Consider the following 20,193-nt stretch of genomic DNA (forward strand, 5'->3'; position numbering starts at 1 on the left):
TGCAGCTTGGGCAGAACAGTCCATTCAACAAATGGTACTGAAAGAATTGGACATCCATAGATAAAAAGGGAAAGAGGACCCTATCTCACACCTTATGCAAAAGTTAGCTCACAATGGATCAAAAACCTAAAAATAAAAGCAAAAACCATAAAACTTCTAGAAGAAATAGTAGGAAAATATCTTCAAGACCTGGTTGTAGGTGGTAGATTCTTAAAGGAGGTAAGAGGAGGACTGAGATGGACTACTGATGTTTAATGTATGCAGAAGTTTTAATTAGCTTTACTGTAAAAGTGTGGAAATATATAGAGTGGATGGTAACACAGTGAGTAACAGCTAGTTTATAAATGAGAATGTGGCTGAAAATCATAGTCTAGGTGTATAAATGCCAACTGACAGAATGTTAGAGAATAATCTAGGAACTGAATAGCACAGTAAACCAAGGGGTGGATGAGAATTGTGATTGATGCAAGAGTGTCCTTTGTGAGTTAGAGCAAATGTACATCACTACTGCAGGGTGTTCGGAACGTGGAGAAGCATGGGAAAAATACAGCTGGAGTGACCTATGGACTGTGCTTAGCAATAATAATATAATATTCTTGCATCTATGCAAAAGATGTAGTGTGTTGATAATGAGGCAGTATGGAAAATGTGAGCCAAATGTACACATCGGACATGGTAAAAATCAAATGATATTTTCTATAGCAAATGTTCCACCACAGTGTGGTGTGTTGATAAAGGGGGAATTCTGCACATTTTGCGTGAAGGTTTTATAAGTTTACAACTTCTGTCATAAAAAATATATTTAAAAAATAATAATAAGGTGGGTAGGGAGGAAAACACACCAAATGTAAGATAAGGACTATAATTAGTAGTAAGATTTTGACAGTATTTTTTCATAATTTGTAACAAACGTCTCACAACAATGCAAAGTGCTGGTGGAGGGTTGATGTATATGGGACCCCTGTATGATGTTATGCATGTTTGCCTTGTAAGTTCACAACTTTTACTATACACTTAATTGTTTATGTATGTTCATATATAAATGATATAAAGATAATAATATGGTTGGTTGGGGGAAAAATACTTTGGTTAGTAGTAATATTTTGACAGTGTTTTTCAATCATTAGTTAAAAAGGTTTAAGTTAACAACCATGCAAGTTTTGGTGGTAGGGTGAATAATGAGAGACCAGTAAAATGTTATTTATGTTTGTTTTGTAAGTTCGCAACTATTATTATACACTTATTTTTTATGTATGTTTAAGTATGAGTGATATACTTCAATAAGTTAATTTTTAAAAATGAGGAAAAAAAATGTTGATTCCCAGTACCTCCTAAAAAAAAGGAAAAAGTTAATGTTAAAGCATTGCTGAACAGTATTTTCAATGTATGTAGATGCTTAATAAATATGACAACTATGATACAAAAAGGGAAAGATAAACCTATATCATTATATGGCTTATGCATTTTACTTAAAGCAGTAAAGCATTAACTCTATCTAGACTATATGTATATTGTTATTCTTTTATTGTTTTGTAAATAAAAATTTACAAAAAGATACAGCCAAAAATCCAAAAGATAAGTTTAAGAAGGTTAAAGAACAAGTACAATATGACTATTTCAATAGATAAAGAAAATCAGTTGTCAATATTCAACATCCATTCATTATACAAACTCTCACCAAACTGAACTCCCTAAACCTGGTAAAAAGATCCATTAAAATCCTAAACTACTATCATACTAAATGGTGAAAAACTCAATGCTTTCCCCTAAAATCAAGAACAAGGCAAGGGCTGATTTTAAAAGGGCTCAATAAATGCTGGGTGGGAGTGATGGGATAAGGAACATAAACTGGAACTCCAAGAAAGACCTAGGAGATTAAAAAACCCACTAACTTCTGCTCTTGGCCCTACAAGGTCCCTGTGTTTCAGGTGTTTCAGCTAAACAATGGCAGTGACAAGACCCTACTTTAAACGAGCAACTTTTCTAAGCTGTCATTTTCATTATGTGTCACTTTATTCCTAATTAAGATAATCTTTACTTACTTGGTCAACTTGTGATTTTTCATTGCTGTGAGAAATTCTCTGACAATCTCAGGACTCTGGTGCCTGCATGGTGTTTTTGATATGTATTTTAATGTCTACAAAAAAGGGAACAGGCAAGCATAAGACAAAGAACCCTAAATGAGAAGGAAGGAGAGTAGTCGATATAAATTTAGTAGTTTCAATTTTTGTTGTTTTAAAAATCTTCTATAAACAAATGAGTTCAGACTTCAGGAGATTTCAACCTTTATCCAGGCGCTAGAACAGAAAGAATATTAAAATTTTGGAAGAACACATTTCTGATCTTTAAAAAAAAAAATAAAAACCCAATCTGACAATTGATTTTGTTTTTTTTAAATTTCTCTCCCCTTCCCCCCAATTGTCTGTTCTCTGTGTCCATTTGCTGTGTGTTTTTTTCTTTGTCTGATTCTGTTGTCAGCGGCACGGGAATCTGTGTTTCTTTTTGTTGTGTCATCTTGTGTCAGTTCTCTGTGTGGGCGGCGCCATTCCTGGACAGGCTGCACTTTCTTCGAGCTGGGCGGCTCTCCTTATGGGGCTCACTCCTTGCGTGTGGGGCGCCCCTGTGTGGAGACACCACTGCATGGCAGGGTACTTCTTGCGTGCATCAGCACTGCACGTGGGCCAGCTGCACACGGGTCAAGGAGGCCCAGGGTTTGAACTGCGGACCTCCCATGTGGTAGACAGACGCCCTAACCACTGGGCCAAGTCTGCTTCCCCAATCTGGCAATTAACATATCTTAGACAACTTTTTTTCAGAAGTGAGGGGACCCAAAAAAAAAAAAAAAATCCATGAGTTCATAAGGCTATAAAGAAATGACTGAATAAATGGGTGAGAGAACTCTTCCTTAAGGAAGAATTCTAACAAAGAAGGAATAAGGGAAACAGAAAATCACCACTAGGCAAATACCCACCCACTGATGAATGTTAAAATCAATGTTCACAAATTCTTTGATAACCCTCTTCAAGGAGATAGAGCTTCATCCCCTTCCCCTTAAATGTGGGCTAGACTTAGTGACTCCTTTTTAACAAAAAGAGTATGGAAATGGAAAAACAGTAACTTTATAGTAGAGACATCTGGCAGATACCATCTCGACCAAATGATCAAAGTTACTATCATCAGTAACACAACATGCTGATGTTAGGCAACCTTTGATACCATGCAAAGCACAGGACACATCACCTCTGTGGTATTCTTCCCCAAAAGCCGTAACTTCAGTCTAAAGAGAGAATATCAGACAAATCCAAATGGAAGGACACTCTACAAAAACACCTTACCAGTAGTCAAGATCATGGAAGGCAAGGAAAAATTGGGGGAAAATAAGGAGGCATGATAACTGAATACATTATGGTATCCTGGATTGGATCCTGGAACAGAAAAAGGGCAGTAGAGGAAAAAATGGAGAATTCAAATAAAATCTTTATTTTAGCTTAATATCATTAGAGCAATTTAATTTCTTAGGTTTGACAATTGTGCCATGGTTATGTATGACAACGTAGGAAAAACTAGGGGAAAGGTACGTAAGAACTCTTGGCACTATCTCAAATAAAAAGTATTTTATTTTTTTAAGAGAGAACCTCACCTAGATATAATATGGGAACAATTTCAATCCTGAAAAATAAACAAAAACCTCAAGCATCTAAGTTAAGAGTCTCTCAAAAGTACAAAAATCAGGTTCAACTCAGATTTCCATAATAACAAACCCTAATAGACAAAGTCATACCTACAGAGCCCTGCAGAACAAACGCTGAACCCAAGAACCCTGTATTCAGACAAGGTGCCACTTACATTAAAAGCACTAGAGAAGGGAAGCAGATTTGGCCCAGTGGTTAGGGCATCCGCCTACCACATGGGAGGTCTGCGGTTCAAACTCCGGGCCTCCTTGACCCTTGTGGAGCTGGCCCATGTGCAGTGCTGATACGCGCAAGGAGTGCCCTGCCACGCAGGGGTGTCCCCTGCGTAGGGGAGCCCCACATGCAAGGAATGCACCTCATAAGGAGAGTCGCCCAGCGCGAAAGAAAGTGCAGACGCCCAACAATGGTCCCACACACACAGAGAGCTGACACAACAAGATGATGCAGCAAAAAGAAACAGATTCCTGGTGCTGCTGATAAGGATAGAAGCAGTCACAGAAGAACACACAGCGAATGGACACAAAGAGCAGACAACTGGGGAGGAAGGGGAGAGAAATAAATAAAAAATAAATCTTAAAAAAAAAAAAGGCACTAGAGGAAAGCGGATGTGGCTCAAGCAATAGGACACCTGCCTACCACAAGGTGGGGTGTGTGTGTGTGTGTGTGTGTGTGTGTGTGTCCCAGGTTTGGTTCCCAGTGCCTCCTAAAGATGAACAAGACAGAGAGCTGACACAACAGGCTGGCATGGCAAGCTGTCATAACAAGACGACACAGTGAGATAACGCAACAAAGAGACACAATAAGGAAACACAGTAAGAGGCACAACAAGCAGGGAGCAGAGGTGACTCAAGTAATTGGGCCCCTCCCTCCTACATGGAAGGTCCTGGGTTCAGTTCCCGATGACTCTAAAAAAAAAAGAAGACAGACACAAAGAATACACAACAGATACACATAGAGAGCAGACAGTGAGCACAAACAACAAGGGGAGGGGGAAATAAAACAAATCTTAAAAAAAAAAAGAAAAAAAAGAAAGGAAAGGAGATATAGAGTAGTGAGTTAAACTGATTAAGTGTGTAAAGATTTCTTTTTATGGATAAAGCATAAGGTTGGAAGAGATTTCACCAAAATGTCCACCATGGTATATCCAAGATTATGATTTATGTTTGCTTTCTTTTTTATGCTCTTTGGTACTTTCTAAGTTTTATACTATAGAAAGTATTGCTTTTATAAAAAGAATAAAAACTGAGTTGCAATAAAGCTGTTCAAATCAGATAAAAGGCCATCTTGATTTGGTGGCCAATGTCATCAGCAGAATAAACAAACCCTGCTTAGTGGTCATTAGGCAGGCCCTCCAGGTAGCCCAGGCTTACCTCATAGGTGATGGTATTCAAGTTCTGTTGTCCAGAACTGTGCTTATTCTTTCCACTTTCTTTACGCTGTTCTTTAAGATCAGTAAGTAACTGGAACACCTAGGAAACAAAAGATTTTTATAAATAAGTTTAAGAAATGTATCTATTCCAAGGTCAATGTTTTTGAAGAATAAATAGGAAAATGTTTCTCCCCACAACCCTCTTCCCCAATCTGATTAGGACACATATGAATCTGGGGAACATCTGGCTTTTTTTTTTTTTTTAAATACCGGGGAATAAACCCAGTACCTTGTACATAGGAGGCAGGTGCTTAACCACTGAGCTATATCCACCCCCACATCTGACATTTTTAACATGTTCCTTTATCTATGTTAAATAATCCAAATTAATTAGTTTACTTAAAATATTTCAAATGTTTCCTATCAATAAATACCATATCACTGATCTCTGATCTCAAAAATAGCCTCTGAAAATAAATTTTCCTAAAAAAGGATTCTATTTCTCCAATACAAAAATCTAGTATAATAAACTTGGAGAGGAAAAATTATGAGGCAAGTTATAAAATATGAAAGGAAAGAAGGAAGGAGGCGGGGGGATAGGGAAGAAAGGGGAAGAAACGCTACAGAACTTCAGAAGCAAACTTACCCTACAAGGGAAAAACATGTTTATTATTGCTAAGAGGAAGAAATATCGCTTTCCTATTTAGCGATTATATTAAAAAATCAAGGGAAATATATGCTCTCAAACTGTTACTGGAGATAATGCAACCCTTCCCCTGCTTGCTCTTCATTTTAGAAACAGTGACTTGATACCCAATGAATGCAATGTTTCCCCAAACGATAAAAATACCCAAACACCTAGCAAAGTCCAAACTGGACAAGGAGGTTCCTAAAAGCCAATGGATTGGCCAAAAACCATTTCCTTATTATGAGCAGCAAATTTATGATGAGCCTTTAGGAAAGAAGGAATATGGATAGTTGTGTTTACTCTATTACAGTTTCTCTATATATCTCACAATGGAGACCCAGACCACCTCTAAGTCTCCCTGAGTTTATGCATATGGAAAACTGACAATGAATGTACAAATGTTTCCTTCTACACCTAGAACTGATCAGATGGTTTTACCAAACAGGACTTAGGCAAAATAAAAGCTTAGCAAAATCAATGTTTTATCTCTCTCCTCTCACCAAGCTCTTCTTCCCTTTCTTCTTCCCTTTCCCAGCAACCCCACCACAAACTCAAAAATCATGAAAGTATTAATTCCTACTAAATTATTAATAATTGTGAATCAACTAAACTTTTACTTCAAAATGAGGATGTTAATACCTGTAAGGCTCTAATAAGGATCAAAAAGATAATGTATAAAAGTATTTTACAGGTGAAGGCCTGTAATTAGGAAAAGGCATATTTTAACAGAAAACTTTTGAATATGGAAATGGCTGCTAAAATCCATGCTTCCATTCCATGAAGGCATCCCAGATAAATATCTGGAATCTTTGAGACTCGGGGAAGGTTGCCTACTGTAAATCAAAGTATTCCCAGCATCCCTGAAGTACTGTATATAATTTATCAAGCTTGGAGTATTCCAAGGTCTATAGATGATGCCATCTGTCCCATTTTAATGGAGTGGAAAATCCAAGTGAGTTCAGTCATTTCTAACTAAAACTCTGAAGAATCTTCAGAAGCAAAGGGCAAACTACCAGAGAGGAAAATACATGTCAAAGCTATTTACCTCGTAGTTACTAAGCAGAGCAGAACTGGCATCCTTCCTGCAAAAGAAAAACAAGTTAACATTGGTTTGGGTTCACATTCTTCTGTGGTAGTTAAAAATCTATAAAATGATTCCTCTGTCAAGATCAAATAGTCCAGTTCAGGAATTTGAGGACTGCCACCTAAAACTGAGAAATTTCCTAAGTCCTCTGGCTGTGGACAATTTCAGAACACTTCTTTTTTTACTATGATGGCATCCATCACCAGATAGGTGATTAAAACAGAGACAGACAAGAGGAAAAGGGAGCTGGCATATTTGATTCTGCAATGTGAGAGAGAGGACTGCAGGAAAACAGAAGCCCCCGAGAGGCTCAAAGAGGTTGGGTCCACAGAGCAGCTCAAGAGGATACAGTGAGCCTGAAGGGAAAGTGTGACCTTGTCAGAAATGAGCAACCATCTTGCTTTGCCACGTGCCTGGACAACATCAACAAAGCTGACTTTGATGAAAAAGCACCTTTTATGGTACCCTGATATGGACTTTTCCATGGTCTTGGAATTGTAAACTTTTACCCCAAATAAATCTCTTTTTTAAAGCCAACACATTTCTGATACTTTGCATCAGCAGCCCTCTGGCAAACTAAAACACACCCCTACCCATGTCCTCTACCCAACACCATCAGTTTCCCACCAGCTACTGCAATCTTGAGCAGCCAAGTCCTCCTTCTAAATCAATAGAAATGGGCTCCTTAACACTTGACGTCACCACTGGGAATTACAGCAACACCAGGAATCCTGCCAGATAATCCACAAAACTCCAAAGGGAACAGTTAAGAGTTCATGTGTCAAGCAGGTGGCCAAAAGTCTGGTACTCCTGTGTCATAATTGATAAGGCAAAACGTCATTCTTCAAGTACGAACACAGCAATGTTACTTGCATTAAATTTTAGTGGATCCATTCTGCACTATCATATCAAAAATATTGTTTTGAGCATTCTAGAGACAATGTAGTGTGAATTAAGAACAAAATGCTAAGCTATTTCAGAGGGATTTTTTGAAGAAATGGTTTCTTTTTTATTGTGTTAACTTATAGTAACAATAATTTCATGATTATCACCATTTTAAAGATGACAAAACAATAATAAAGAGAATGGCGTTCAATGGCCCAACTGCCCACAGGCAGTACATGTCTGAGCTAGGATTCAAATCCAGTTAGAATGAAATTATGGAAGAACATAGTTTAAACTCAGACTGATCTGGGTTCATATTCCAGCTCTGCCACTTATAAGGTGTACGAGTTTGGGTGAGTTATTCAGCATCCTAAGCTTCGCCACCTAAAATAATAAAAGGGGAATAAACCAGTACCTAGAACTGTAGCATAGAAGATTTAAGAGTATAGGCTCTGGAGCTACACTGTCTGCATTCTAAACCATCATACATTAACTGTGTGAACTTGGGCAAATTACTTAACCTCTCTATCCTGAAGTCTCTCAAGGGAGGGGAAGGAATGAATAAGTGGAACACAGGGTATATTTAGGGCAGTGAACTTGCTCTGTATGACACTACAATGATGGACTAATGACATTACACATTTGTAAAGGCCTACAAAACCGTACAGCACAAAGTGTAAACCATAATTTAAACTACAGACTTTGGGTAGTAGCAATGCTCCAATACTGGTTCATCAATTTTAACAAATGTACTATACTAATGTAAGACATTAAAGATAGAGGAAATTATGTGTATGGGTATGAGGGTAGTGGGAATTCCCTATACTTTCAGTGTACTTTTTCTGTAAATATAAATCTAAAACTTCTCTAAATATAAAATTCATTACAAAAATAATGGTAATTATAGAACTAAACTCATAAGATCAATTAGAAAATTAAGTTAAAACATTAACCATTGATTTAAAGGCAGTGGTCACCAGAGGTTCAGAGGGGAGGAAGAGGGAAGAATAGGTATAACACGGGGCATTTTGGGGACACTGGAATGTTCTACATGAGGTTGCAAGGATGGATACAGACCATTATACATTTTGAGAAAACCTTTAAAATTGTGCAGTGCTAAGTATAAACCATAATGTAAACTATAGACCATGGTTAGTAGCAACGCTTCCAATAAGTGTTCCTCAATTGTATAATGAAAGATATTGACAGGGAAAAATGTGGGAGGAGGTGAAGTATATGGGAATTACCTTTATTTTCAATGTAACATTTATGTAATATAAAGCTTCTCTAAAAATAAAATTAGACCAAAAAAAAGAAAAAAAAAATTAAAAACAGGTAAAGTACCTGGAATGTGGTAAGCACTCAATAAATACCATTAATTATTACTATTACTACCTATGCTACCACACCACAACCTCTTCCTACTTTATAGGCCTGTTATGAGGATGAAAGGAGACAACAAACTTTCAAAAGTTTACCACAGTTCCTGGTACTTGGTAAGGTCTCCTATAAATGAAGGGTATTTATTGACGATTGATTTATAGGGCTGGAGATTTTTTTTGTTTTTTACTTTTTATTTTGCAATAATTTCAAACTTATAGGAAAGTTACAAATACAAACCCCATACAGGGAACTCTAACATACTCCCTACCCCCACCCCAGACCCACCAAATTTAACTTTTTAAGACTATTAAAATTTATTTTCTCACTTAATTCTTACTAAAAAGCTTGTGAGGGAAGCAGATTTGGCTCAACAGATAGAGCATTCACCTACCACATGGGAGGTCCACGGTTTCAAACCAAAGGTCTCCTGACCCATGTGGTGAGCTTGCCCACATGCAGTGCTGGTATGTGCAAGGAGTGCCCTGCCATGCAGGGGAGTCCCCGCAAAGGAGAGCCCCACGTGCAAGGAGTGTGCCCCGTAAGGAGAGCCGCCCCATGCGAAAAAAACGCAGCCTGCTCGGGAGTGGTGCTGCACACATGGAGAGCTGTCGGAGCAGCATGATGCAACAAAAAGAGACACAGATTCCCGGTGCTGCTGACAAGAATACAAGCAGATACAGAAGAACACACAGCGAATGGACACAGAGAGCAGACAACGGGGGGGGGGGGGGAGAGAAATAAATAAAAAATAAATCTTTTAAAAAAACACAACAACCTTGTGATATAGAAGCTATTTTTATGGTTCCTAGTTTATAGATAATGAAACTGAGGCTCAACAATAAGTTATCTCCTAGAGGCCACATGGTAAGAAACATAATTCAAATGGAAAATAACTATGGAGTTGTGAAAATGAGAGTGCATTAGATATTAACACAGAACCCTGAAAATTCAGATAGAGTTTGAACCTGCAAAATGTACAACAGGGACCACTGTAGGTTCTTAAATCAGGAGTGGGGCTATATGATGAAAACAATGCAACAATTTTTCAAAAACATGGGCTAAATAGAAGGGTGATTTCCCCAGTCAATAAATAAAGCAAAACTAGCAGGTGGTTATGGTTAACACAGTGATGTCAGCACTATGATCAAATCAGCACATGAAGCTTACTGAATGCTACTAATGATTCAACAAATCATTAGGATTTCACAAAAGTGATGCATTGCTCAAATGGCCACAACTGCACTCAGGTCACAAAGAATGTAATGAGATTCCAAAAGAATCTAACACAGGAAGGATGATACATAATTAGTGTATGTGATATCATTCATTTCAAATAAAATCGACAGCCACATGTCATCTTTGCCTACTTAATCAGGAAACCAGTCCACAAGCTTCCTCCTATCTTCGCTTGAAACTGAGTTACAACTCCCTGTACTCCCTAAAATACAAGGCAACTAAGACATCCCTTCATGGAACAGGCTAGGGAAAAAAATGCAAATGTTATTTTTGTTTTTCAGGCACCACTGCTAAAACTTCATTTCCAAAACATGGCCCCTCCTCCATCATGCAGAATATTCCAAGTCTTGGGAAACCTGTCTTTGGCCCTTCCAAGTTAGCACCAACTGCCCAAGTAAATACTATTAAAGCAAGAATCCAGAAAATATCATTTGCCTTTTATAGAATCAATATACAAAGAAGGGAGAAAACCCTTTCAAGTGTATTTCAACAAATCTTTGTGATGGTACCAGGATAATGGATGCTTTAAAAACTACAACTTACAGGCTGGTTGGCAAAAACTGATTTAGTCATTGTTTTTCTTTTGATAGGAAGACTTTTTTTTAACGCAGCTGAATACTTACTAAGTGAATACCAATATATGCTAGGCCTTCCTTTATTCAATAAAATGTTACTGAGTGCAGGTCTACTGTCATGAAGCCCTAAACATATTGCCAAATTTTTTCAAAGGCCATTTTGGTCCATAAGAAGTTAACATCACTACCGCTAAATAACAGGTTTTAGGAGAACAGGACAGAAATCAACTCAATCAAGTTATCAAATTTAATATCAGCAATAATGGTTCATTCTGACATCATATGCCCCCTAACGTGATACACTAAGAAAGACAATGTCCTTACCACAATCCTGGCAAAAAAAGTTAATTTGAATCTAACCATGATGGTATAATCAGACAAATCCAAACTGAGAGATGCTCAAAATATCTAGCCTGATTCTTCAAAACTGTCAATGTCAGTGTCAGAATGCCAATGTCACAAAAAAGAGGCTAGGAAACTGTTTCCAGAGTAAAGGATATTAAGAAACAAGGCAACTAAACATAATGTGTGATCTTTGACTAGATCCTGGATCAGAAAAAAAGAAACCCAGCTGAAAGGACATTATTGGGACAACTGGAGAAATTTCAATACAGACTGTATTTTAATAATAGTTTTATCAGTGATATTTATGTGTGTGATAATAGTATTGTAGTTACATAGGAGGAATGTCCACTTTTTAAAAGTGGTGAAGTGGCACGAAGTCTACATCTAACTCTCAAATGGTTAAGAGTGTATGTAAAGAGTGTATATGCGCGCGCAGAGAGGCAGAGATATGGCAAAATATATTAAAATGTTAACAAATGGCAACTCTAGGTAAAAGGTATATAGGTATTCTTGCTACTTGTGCAACTGTTCCATAGTTTCGCAGTTCTTCAAGCTATAAAGTTAAAGAAAATGGAAACGTAAAACTGAAATAAAGAATATTGAAAAAGACATTAACTGTAACTTATAGCAATTTTCCCAATGTATTGTAGATGTACTAAGACTTATCAATTGTCACTTCTGAGAATTATACGAGGTGTTAGTCCCTAAAAAGCAAGAATTGCCTCCTCTACAGCTAACATTTTGGAATTATATAATACTTTTAACAAGCAAAATACTTCTAGAAACTTTCCACTTACAAAAAACTTCACATTCTCTTGCAGGACTTAAATAGAACAGGATCTACTTTATTTACGGGTGTTTAAAGCAAATATTCCAAGTGAATTTTAAAGACAATCTATATAACAGTCACTTAATTTCCTTGAGTACTAAATTAGTTGACTAACGTTGACTTGTTATTTGAAATTTAACCTATAAGATTTGTTTAACTTGCTGAGTCAATTTAATGGAAGTAAACAACTACTTTGGAAAACCAAATTCTGAATAAACAGAACAAAATGATCTATTGACAGACTTTCCTTAGAAAACACGCACACATACACACACGCACACACAGTGCCTACCAACTGCCACAGAGTTAACTCTTGCCAATGCAATGACAAACAGAATTGCTGACCTCCTATATTATCATCAATTCAAGTCTTGCTCTGAACAACTAATTTCTGGAATAAAGAATTGGACAGTCTCTGAAATCAATGAAAAATTTAATATGTAGCACTCTCTTGGGAGGCAAAAAACAAGTTTTCTCTTTCCAGTTGTTACTGAATGGTTAGAGGATCTATTACCTCTTTAAACCTCAGAATTTCCAGCTGTAAAAAGAAGGAAATCCTGACACTACTGAAAAGGATGATACAGAAGATTAAAAAAAAGAGTCCATTTTCCTATGTATATTAAGATCAAGAATAAGAGAGTAAATACAAAGTTTCCAGACCTATAAATCACCCCAAATCTTAGATAAAGTTAGCCAGATAACAATTACCTTATATATTCAAATACTTAATTTTGCTATATTTTGTATCCTTTTACCTAAGGAAAAACATTTGCCAATAGTCAAAAAGCTGTTTTTTTAAAAATTGTCATTCAATCAAATAAAACAAATATCTCCCAGCTTTTTAAAAGTTTCTAATGTATATTTATATGTATTATTCATTCTTCAGGTACTCAACAATTGAAGGAAAAAAAGGTAGTAAAAGCTTAGGGAATTTTTCTCTTCGTGTCTCCCCATTCCCAGTCCTGGGAGAGCCTGACAGAGGTATAGTACTTGTTCTCTTAAGAGACTCATTATTCTGCTGAGGCTCCTAATGACTAGACTGCCAGATGTCAAACTGGGCAGAAACTAGAAATCAGGCCTCCATGCCTTTCTGCTTCAGGGGTCCTTCTACTCCCAAACCATACAGCTTCCCTTGGAAAACCTCATTTTTCCATTAACTGCTAGCTGCAAAATTCTTGACTACTCCCAGTAAGTCACGAACTCCTTGGGAGAAGTGAACGGGTTGTTAAAGGAATATCCGCCCCCCCCCCAATTCAAACCATTTCACTCAGGAAAATCTGAAAATCTGTAGAAGCTAGTTAATTAAGTTTTACATATTAAACTAATGAACTACTGTTATTACTTCATTCAACAAGTATTTGCTGAATGGCTGTGGGCCTGAAGTAGTGCAAAGCACTAGGTGAACAATGGAGTTCATACTTTTGTGAGGGAAACAAGGCACTAAATAAGTAAACATAAATGTATTATTATAACTAGTTAATTATTTAAGGAAAAATACAACAAGGTGCTAGAAAGTCAAAAAGGAGGGCTTATTCTGGATTGACTGAAGAGGAAATGCAATTATGAAAAGATACACGTAAGCTGAGCTATCAAATAATAGGGCAGGAAGAATATATCAGGAAGCCAACGTGGCTTAAGAGTTTGAGAACTCCCACATGGGAATTCCCAGGTTTGGCTTCCAGTGCCTCCTTAAAACAAAAACAAGCAAGCAAATAAATGAAAAAACCTACTCAGGGAAGCCAATGTGGCTCAGTGGTTGAGCACCAGCTTCCTATATACCAGGTCCCGGGTTCAATCCGTGGCCGTGGTCCCTTTAAAAAAAAAAAGAGTGGAAGCCAAAGGCTATTTCTTAACCCAGTCCAGAGACTACAAAGTTAGCAGTGGAGACAGTGAAAACTAACTCCATTCAGAATATATTCTCAAGTAGAGGTAAAAGGATAGCTGATGGATTTCATGTAGCAATGAGGGACAGTGGAGGACAAGAAGGACTAGATTTTATACAAGCACCTGGGTAGACAATGGTCATAATGAAATACAAACAAGTTGGGCTGGAAAAGAAAGCATCAATTGTTTCGTTTTGGAAATGTTAAGTACGAGTTCTTTTTCAACATCCAAATGCAGATGTCAAATAAGTAGTGAAGAACTGGAGTCTAGAATTCAGAAGAGAAAGCAGGGATAGAAATATAAGTTGGGGAATCATCAGCAGAGATAGGTAAATGACCAAAAGAGATTGTGGAGAGACGGGTTCCCAGGATTGAACCCTGAGATACCTCAGTATTTATAAGCCAACAAGGGGGGAGAGAAGTGAAGGAAAGGATACTGAGAAGTAGCCCTTGATATAGGAAGAAGTCCAGGAGAGAATGTCACAATGCTAATCATCAGTTTCTAGAAGGAAGGAATAGACAACTTTATCAATTCCTGCTGAAAGATCAAGAAAGTTGAAGCCAGAACACAGACCTTTGGATTTAACAAAGCTTGGATGGCTCAGGTAATCATGACAAGAGCCATTTAAGTGGGCTGATGAAGATAAAACCCCAACGGAATACTTTAGAGAATAAAGTGATAAGCAACACTTTTAAGAAGTTTTATTATAATGGGAAACAAATGGAGCAGCAGAGCAATAAGAAGAGACAAGGAAAAAAATTTTAAGGTGAGTAAATAAACGTAGGTTTATATGCTGACAGGAAATTCTCTAGTAAATAGGTGGAAACTGATGATGATAGCTTGGACCAAAATAATATATACAAAGTGTTGAAAAACACCCATTAATGGGTTACAAAACCAATTAGGTAGGTAAGGTCAACATTCTTTTTTTTCCTCATATTTTTTATTAGAGCAGTTATAAGGTTTACAGAGAAATTATGCAGAAAGTAGAGTTACCTTACACCCCCTCACACACAGAGACACAGTTTTCCTTATTAACATTTTGCATTAGTGTGGTACCTTTGCTACAACTGATGAAACACTATAAAATATTACTATAACTATACAATTAATTTTAGTCTATAGTTTACATTAGGATTCACTCTTTGAGTTGTACACTTCTATGGTATTTAATTCTGGTAACAAATATACAACTAAGTATTCTTTTAATAAAACAGAAGTCAATATCAAAATGTACAGCATACAGTAAAGGCAAATGCTGTTTTCATGAAGCTTTTATTTTCAGTTATAAAACCATAACTGTGTTAAGGTCAAGTAAATTTGAAAAACTTACACATATAACCATTAAACACAAAGGTGAAAGAACATAAAGGAAACTGCGAAATATAGGCATGCCTACAAGTTAATGTCAAACACGTCAAATTGCATATGCAGAGTAAATGATGAGAAAAACCACCACCTTCCATTTGCACGTGATTGAGCAAACAGGGAAAGGACAATGTGCAGCTAAATGGTTAGAACAGCTGGTACTCCTCCCAGGCCCCACAGTGCTGTATCTTTGGTCCCGGTCTTGGCTCACGCACTCCTTTCTGATCCGCAGAATACTGGCCCCTTCCTTCAAAGGGCTACCTGCCCCTCACCAAACTCAAGAGAGCAACTCGTTCGAGTTGGGTTTCCCGAGTGGGGGCCATCTGTCCCTAAGCTCTAACCCAGCACTTAACCGCCTCCCCTCCTGGGTGACCCATGGCTTTATTCCTAAGTCCCCGTTCAGGTACTGGGTCGGGCTCCGCAGTGTGACCTGGAAAACGCGGGTCAGAGACTGCGTGGGAGGCACGAATTAGGCAGCCAGGACCACTGGTCCTAGGTACGGAGGTGGGGAAGAAAAGTTCAGAGCCGCAAGCTGCAGTCCCTTTCTTCCCCGCCCATGTGGACCCCACAGGCCTTTCTAGACTGCGCGGTCGCCGGCCCGAGGGTCGTTCCATTCTCACGCCTCCCGGCACCCAGCGGTCTAACGTGCCCGAGCTGGGCCCCCTGCCTAACAGCGGGAACACGCCCCGGGCGGCTTACACTTCCATGTCGTTCCCGCCTCGTCACCGCAAGACGCCGCACCGCGGCCACCACACGCCAAGCCCTCTGGGGTGGCGCCTCCACGCGACGCGGTGCCCGCCGGGATCGCCGCGGTGCACGCCGGGATCTTGGAGGCTCTCTCTGAGTCCCGCCCGCCACCCGGCACGCCTCTTCTCGGTAAAAAATACGAAGAACCTTAACTAGAGGAACAGTCCATGATCTTGGGCCTTTCTGGGAATTTGTCCAAAGGGAATTATCAGATTCCCTGAAAAACAGATTTCATGTGTAGTGATTGTTTTGTTTTGTTTTGTTTTGTTTTGGGTTTGGAAATAATCTAAATGCTCAGAATGTGTAATTGATAGATAAATTTACATTTCTGCCATATAGTATAATACATCCAGCCAGGAAAAATAATATTGTAGAATGATATGCTGGGGAAAATGCTCAAGATAGGACTTCTAAATAATGCAAAATGACTTGTGGGTGAGTGGATGTGGCTTAAGCAGTTGAACTTCCGCCTCCCTCCTGGGAGGTCTGGTTAGTTTCCAGGTGCCCCCTAAAGAAAAATCAAGCAGACAACAAGCAAAAACAATGAACAAAAAGACAAGGGAGCCATCTCAGGGGGAAAAATATGATATGCTGTGATCCTAATTATCTAAAGAAAAAGAATGCCTCTGGGTGGGGGAATCTGATTTACTACCTGATTTACTAGGTTTTGTTTTGTTTTTTTCTATCTGGTTGTGTCATTGTCTTTTTGGTGCATCCCTTCCCCACTCAGGGGCCTACACTTTTCCACACCATGCAGGTCTGGGACACCTTTTTTCTTTTTTTTACCAGGAGGTCCCGGGGATCAAAGTCCGGTCCTCCATATGGTAAATGGGAGCTCAGTTGCTTGAGCCACAGCCACTTCCCAAAGTCTTATTTAAAATTTTTTACAAATTATTTATTTGATCTCCTAGATTTTATGTCTTGTAAAAGAACAGTGGTGGAGGTGGTGTCTATTATACTATCTCCTATACTTTTGGGTATGTTTAAAATATTTCTTAAAGACTGGAAGGAAATATGCCAAAATATTAACAGCAGCAGGCGTTTTCCCTCCCATGGATTACTTAGAGACTTACATTGCGGAGATGACTTAACCTCCCCCAGCCACAATCCCTAATCTGTAAATCAGAGGTCTGTTGGGTCATCTTTATAAAGTGCCTGGCACATAGTAAGTGCTCAACAAATATTAACTACTGTGCCAGTAATCTGAGTTAGAAACTATTATTCACATTTTAAATAAGGAAACTGAGGTAAAGCTTTGGAGAGGTTTTACCTACCCAAGGTCACTCACCTCAGAACCTGCCCCACAGAGATCCTAACCCAGATAATCCGAACACATACAGAAGGCTACTAAATTCTTACCAGTGACTAATGAAAGGCTAAATAAAATGTGGAATATTCATGCAATGGAATACTACTTGGGAATAAATGATTTTTTGTGATGTATGTATGTTTAAAAAATACAATTTACAAAAATGATGGGGGTGGGAGGTGGGGAGTGGGTTACATGGAAACCTTTTATGTTTTTTTAATGTAACATTCTTTGTTATCTATTAACTTTAATAAGAAAAAGTGTAAAAAAAAAAAAGAGTAAATGAAGTACTGATACATTCTACAGTATAGATGACCCTCAGAAAGAATCCAGACACAAAAGACCACATATCATATGATTCCATCTATACGAAATGTCCGTAATATGCAAACATATAGAAACACAGAGTAGATTAACAGTTGCCAGGGACCCAGGAACTAGGGGCAAGGGTGGGAGGTCACAGGCAGTGAGTGGGGGGGATGGCGACTGACAACTGATGGGTGTGGAGTGTTTTTTAGGGAGACAAAAATATTTTAAAATTAGATTGTAGTGGTGGCTGCACAACCCTGTGAATATACTAAAAACATTGAATTGCATACTTTAAATAGGTGAATCGTATGGCATGTGAATTTCATATATGTATTTTACGTATCCAATAAAGCTGTAAAAATTTTAAAGAGTGGTTGCCTCCAGGGAATGAAATGAAAGGGAAGTGTGGGGGCTTTTTAACATTTAGCTACTTCACACATTCTGTCTTTTATTTTCTTTCAATGATGTGTTATTTTTATAATTAAATACATTTCTAAAAAGAACTAATTTACGTTAAAAATCCACAAGGCAATGGAATGCCACCCCAGGCGAACTGGTCTGACCTGTGTGGAGAGTCCTCTGTGAGTCCTTCCGTGAGGAGAGCAGGCCCCACAGAGCAGCGCTGAAGGTGCTCCTTGTGTTATTCACTCAGCAAACATGCTGATGACACAAATGTGCGTTATACACACCCCCTCCCTGTGGGGAGATGACAGCTGCCGGGAAACCAGATCTGGACATCAAGAACGACATACACTAGGTTGAGACGCGATGGAGCAGAGATGGGAATGACTAATGAGGCGGAGAGGCTTCCTGAAGCCAGAGGCGTCTGAGCAGGGACCTGGGGTTGAGAAGGATCACGCAGGGCCACGGCTGTGGGAGCAAGCTGGCTCTGGAAGAGATGTTCTCAAAGGAAGGCTGACCTAAGACTCTGGGGGCCATGTGCAATGTCACCCAACCCTATCCTGTGGGTGCAGCCGAATGTTCAGGAGGAATGTTCAAGAGAAATCCTTCTGTGGGCTGCCCAGGAGGGCCCGCAGAGTGAGATAGCCCAGCAGACAAAGCCCAGGTGGACCCTCCACCTGCTTCCAGTCTGCCGAGAGCTGGACTGAAAGCTCTTCCCAGGCTCTCTGGAGGCCAATGGCTGAAACTCCTGTCTTAGCCCGGAACAGGACTTCCCTTAGTTTTCCTTACTTGAGGCTGCCTAGTAAGTCTCTGTTCTTTTCCATCCAATGCAAACAAACCGAACAGATGGCTTTATTTAAAAAAACAAAACAGAAAACCTTTTAGGCAGAGACTTCAAATATATGCAAAGGTCCAAAGGTTGCAAACCCTGTTCGTCCTGTTGAATATAGAAGCTATTAGGTATGGAGTTTAGGAGAAAAGCGGCAGAGAGAGCTTTTGAAGGTGTAAGTGAAAATTGAAGCATTTAGGTTAATTTACCCTGGGAGAGTCTGGAGTAGTAAGACTGATTTAGTGCTTACCAGGTGCCTGAGGGTGTTGTAACCTCTTCCCATGTGAGCTCTAATTTAATCTTAACAAAATCCTGTGAGGAATGTACTCTTATCATCATCCCCATTTTTTTTTGAAGATTTATTTTATTTATTTATCCCCCTTCTCCCCATTGTTTACACTCGCTGTCTGCTCTCTGTTCATCTTTTTTTTTTTAAGATTTATTTTTATTTATTTCTCTCCCCTCCCCACCCCGTTGTCTGTTCTCTGTGTCCATTTGCTGTGTGTTCTTCTTTGTCCACTTCTGTTGTTGTCAGCAGCATGGGAATCTGTGTTTCTTTTTGTTGAGTCATCTTGCTGCTTCAGCTCTGTGTGTGTGTGTCACCATTCTTGGGCAGGCTGAACTTTCTTTCGTGCTGGGTGGCTCTCCTTACAGGGCACACTCCTTGCACATGGGGCTCCCCTACACGGAGGGCACCCCTGCGTGGCATGGCACTCTTTGCACACATCAGCACTGCGCGTGGGCCAGTTCCACACGGGTCAAGGAGGCCCAGGGTTTGAACCATGGACCTCCCATGTGGTAGACGGACGCCCTATTCATTGGGCCAAGTCCGCTTCCCTGTTCATCTTCTTTTTAGGATGCATTAGAAACCAAATCTGGGAGCTCCCATGTGGTAGGAAGGCACCCAATCACTTGAGCCACCTCTGCTCCCTGCTTGTTGTGTCTCTCATTGTGTGTCTTCTCTATCTCTTCATTGCTTCATCTCGCTGCGCCATCTTGTTGCATCAACTCGCCACACCAGCCCATCATGTCAGCTTGCTGTCTTGCTCATTGTCTTTAGGAGTCACCGGGAACCAAACCTGGGACCCTGCATGTGGTAGGTGGGTGTCCAGCTGCTTGAGCCATATCTGCTTCCCATCCCCATTTTATAGGTAAGGTGACTGAGGCAGAGAGGCTAAGTAATATACCCAATTTTTCATAGCTCATACTGGGCAGAGCCAGGCTCAGACAAACCAGGTAGCTAGTTTTCACCATCACCT

General features: G+C 39.2%; 1 protein-coding gene across 1 annotated transcript in view; it reads right to left on the bottom strand.

Moving 5' to 3' along the window:
* The window catches only part of CRCP (CGRP receptor component), a 35,131-nt gene extending 18,975 nt beyond the window's left edge, over window positions 1–16,156 (bottom strand). The window contains exons 1-4 of the mRNA XM_004483580.4: window positions 16,038–16,156; window positions 6,795–6,831; window positions 5,063–5,161; window positions 2,043–2,137 (exon numbers count right to left, since the gene is read on the bottom strand). Coding sequence (XP_004483637.1) covers window positions 2,043–2,137; window positions 5,063–5,161; window positions 6,795–6,831; window positions 16,038–16,045 — 239 coding nt within the window. The 5' untranslated portion in view covers window positions 16,046–16,156. The remainder of the gene's footprint in view (window positions 1–2,042; window positions 2,138–5,062; window positions 5,162–6,794; window positions 6,832–16,037) is intronic.
* Window positions 16,157–20,193: the final 4,037 nt, after the last annotated feature.

The sequence above is a fragment of the Dasypus novemcinctus genome, chromosome 23 (genome assembly GCF_030445035.2).
Source record: "Dasypus novemcinctus isolate mDasNov1 chromosome 23, mDasNov1.1.hap2, whole genome shotgun sequence".
Taxonomy (NCBI): Eukaryota; Metazoa; Chordata; class Mammalia; order Cingulata; family Dasypodidae; genus Dasypus; species Dasypus novemcinctus.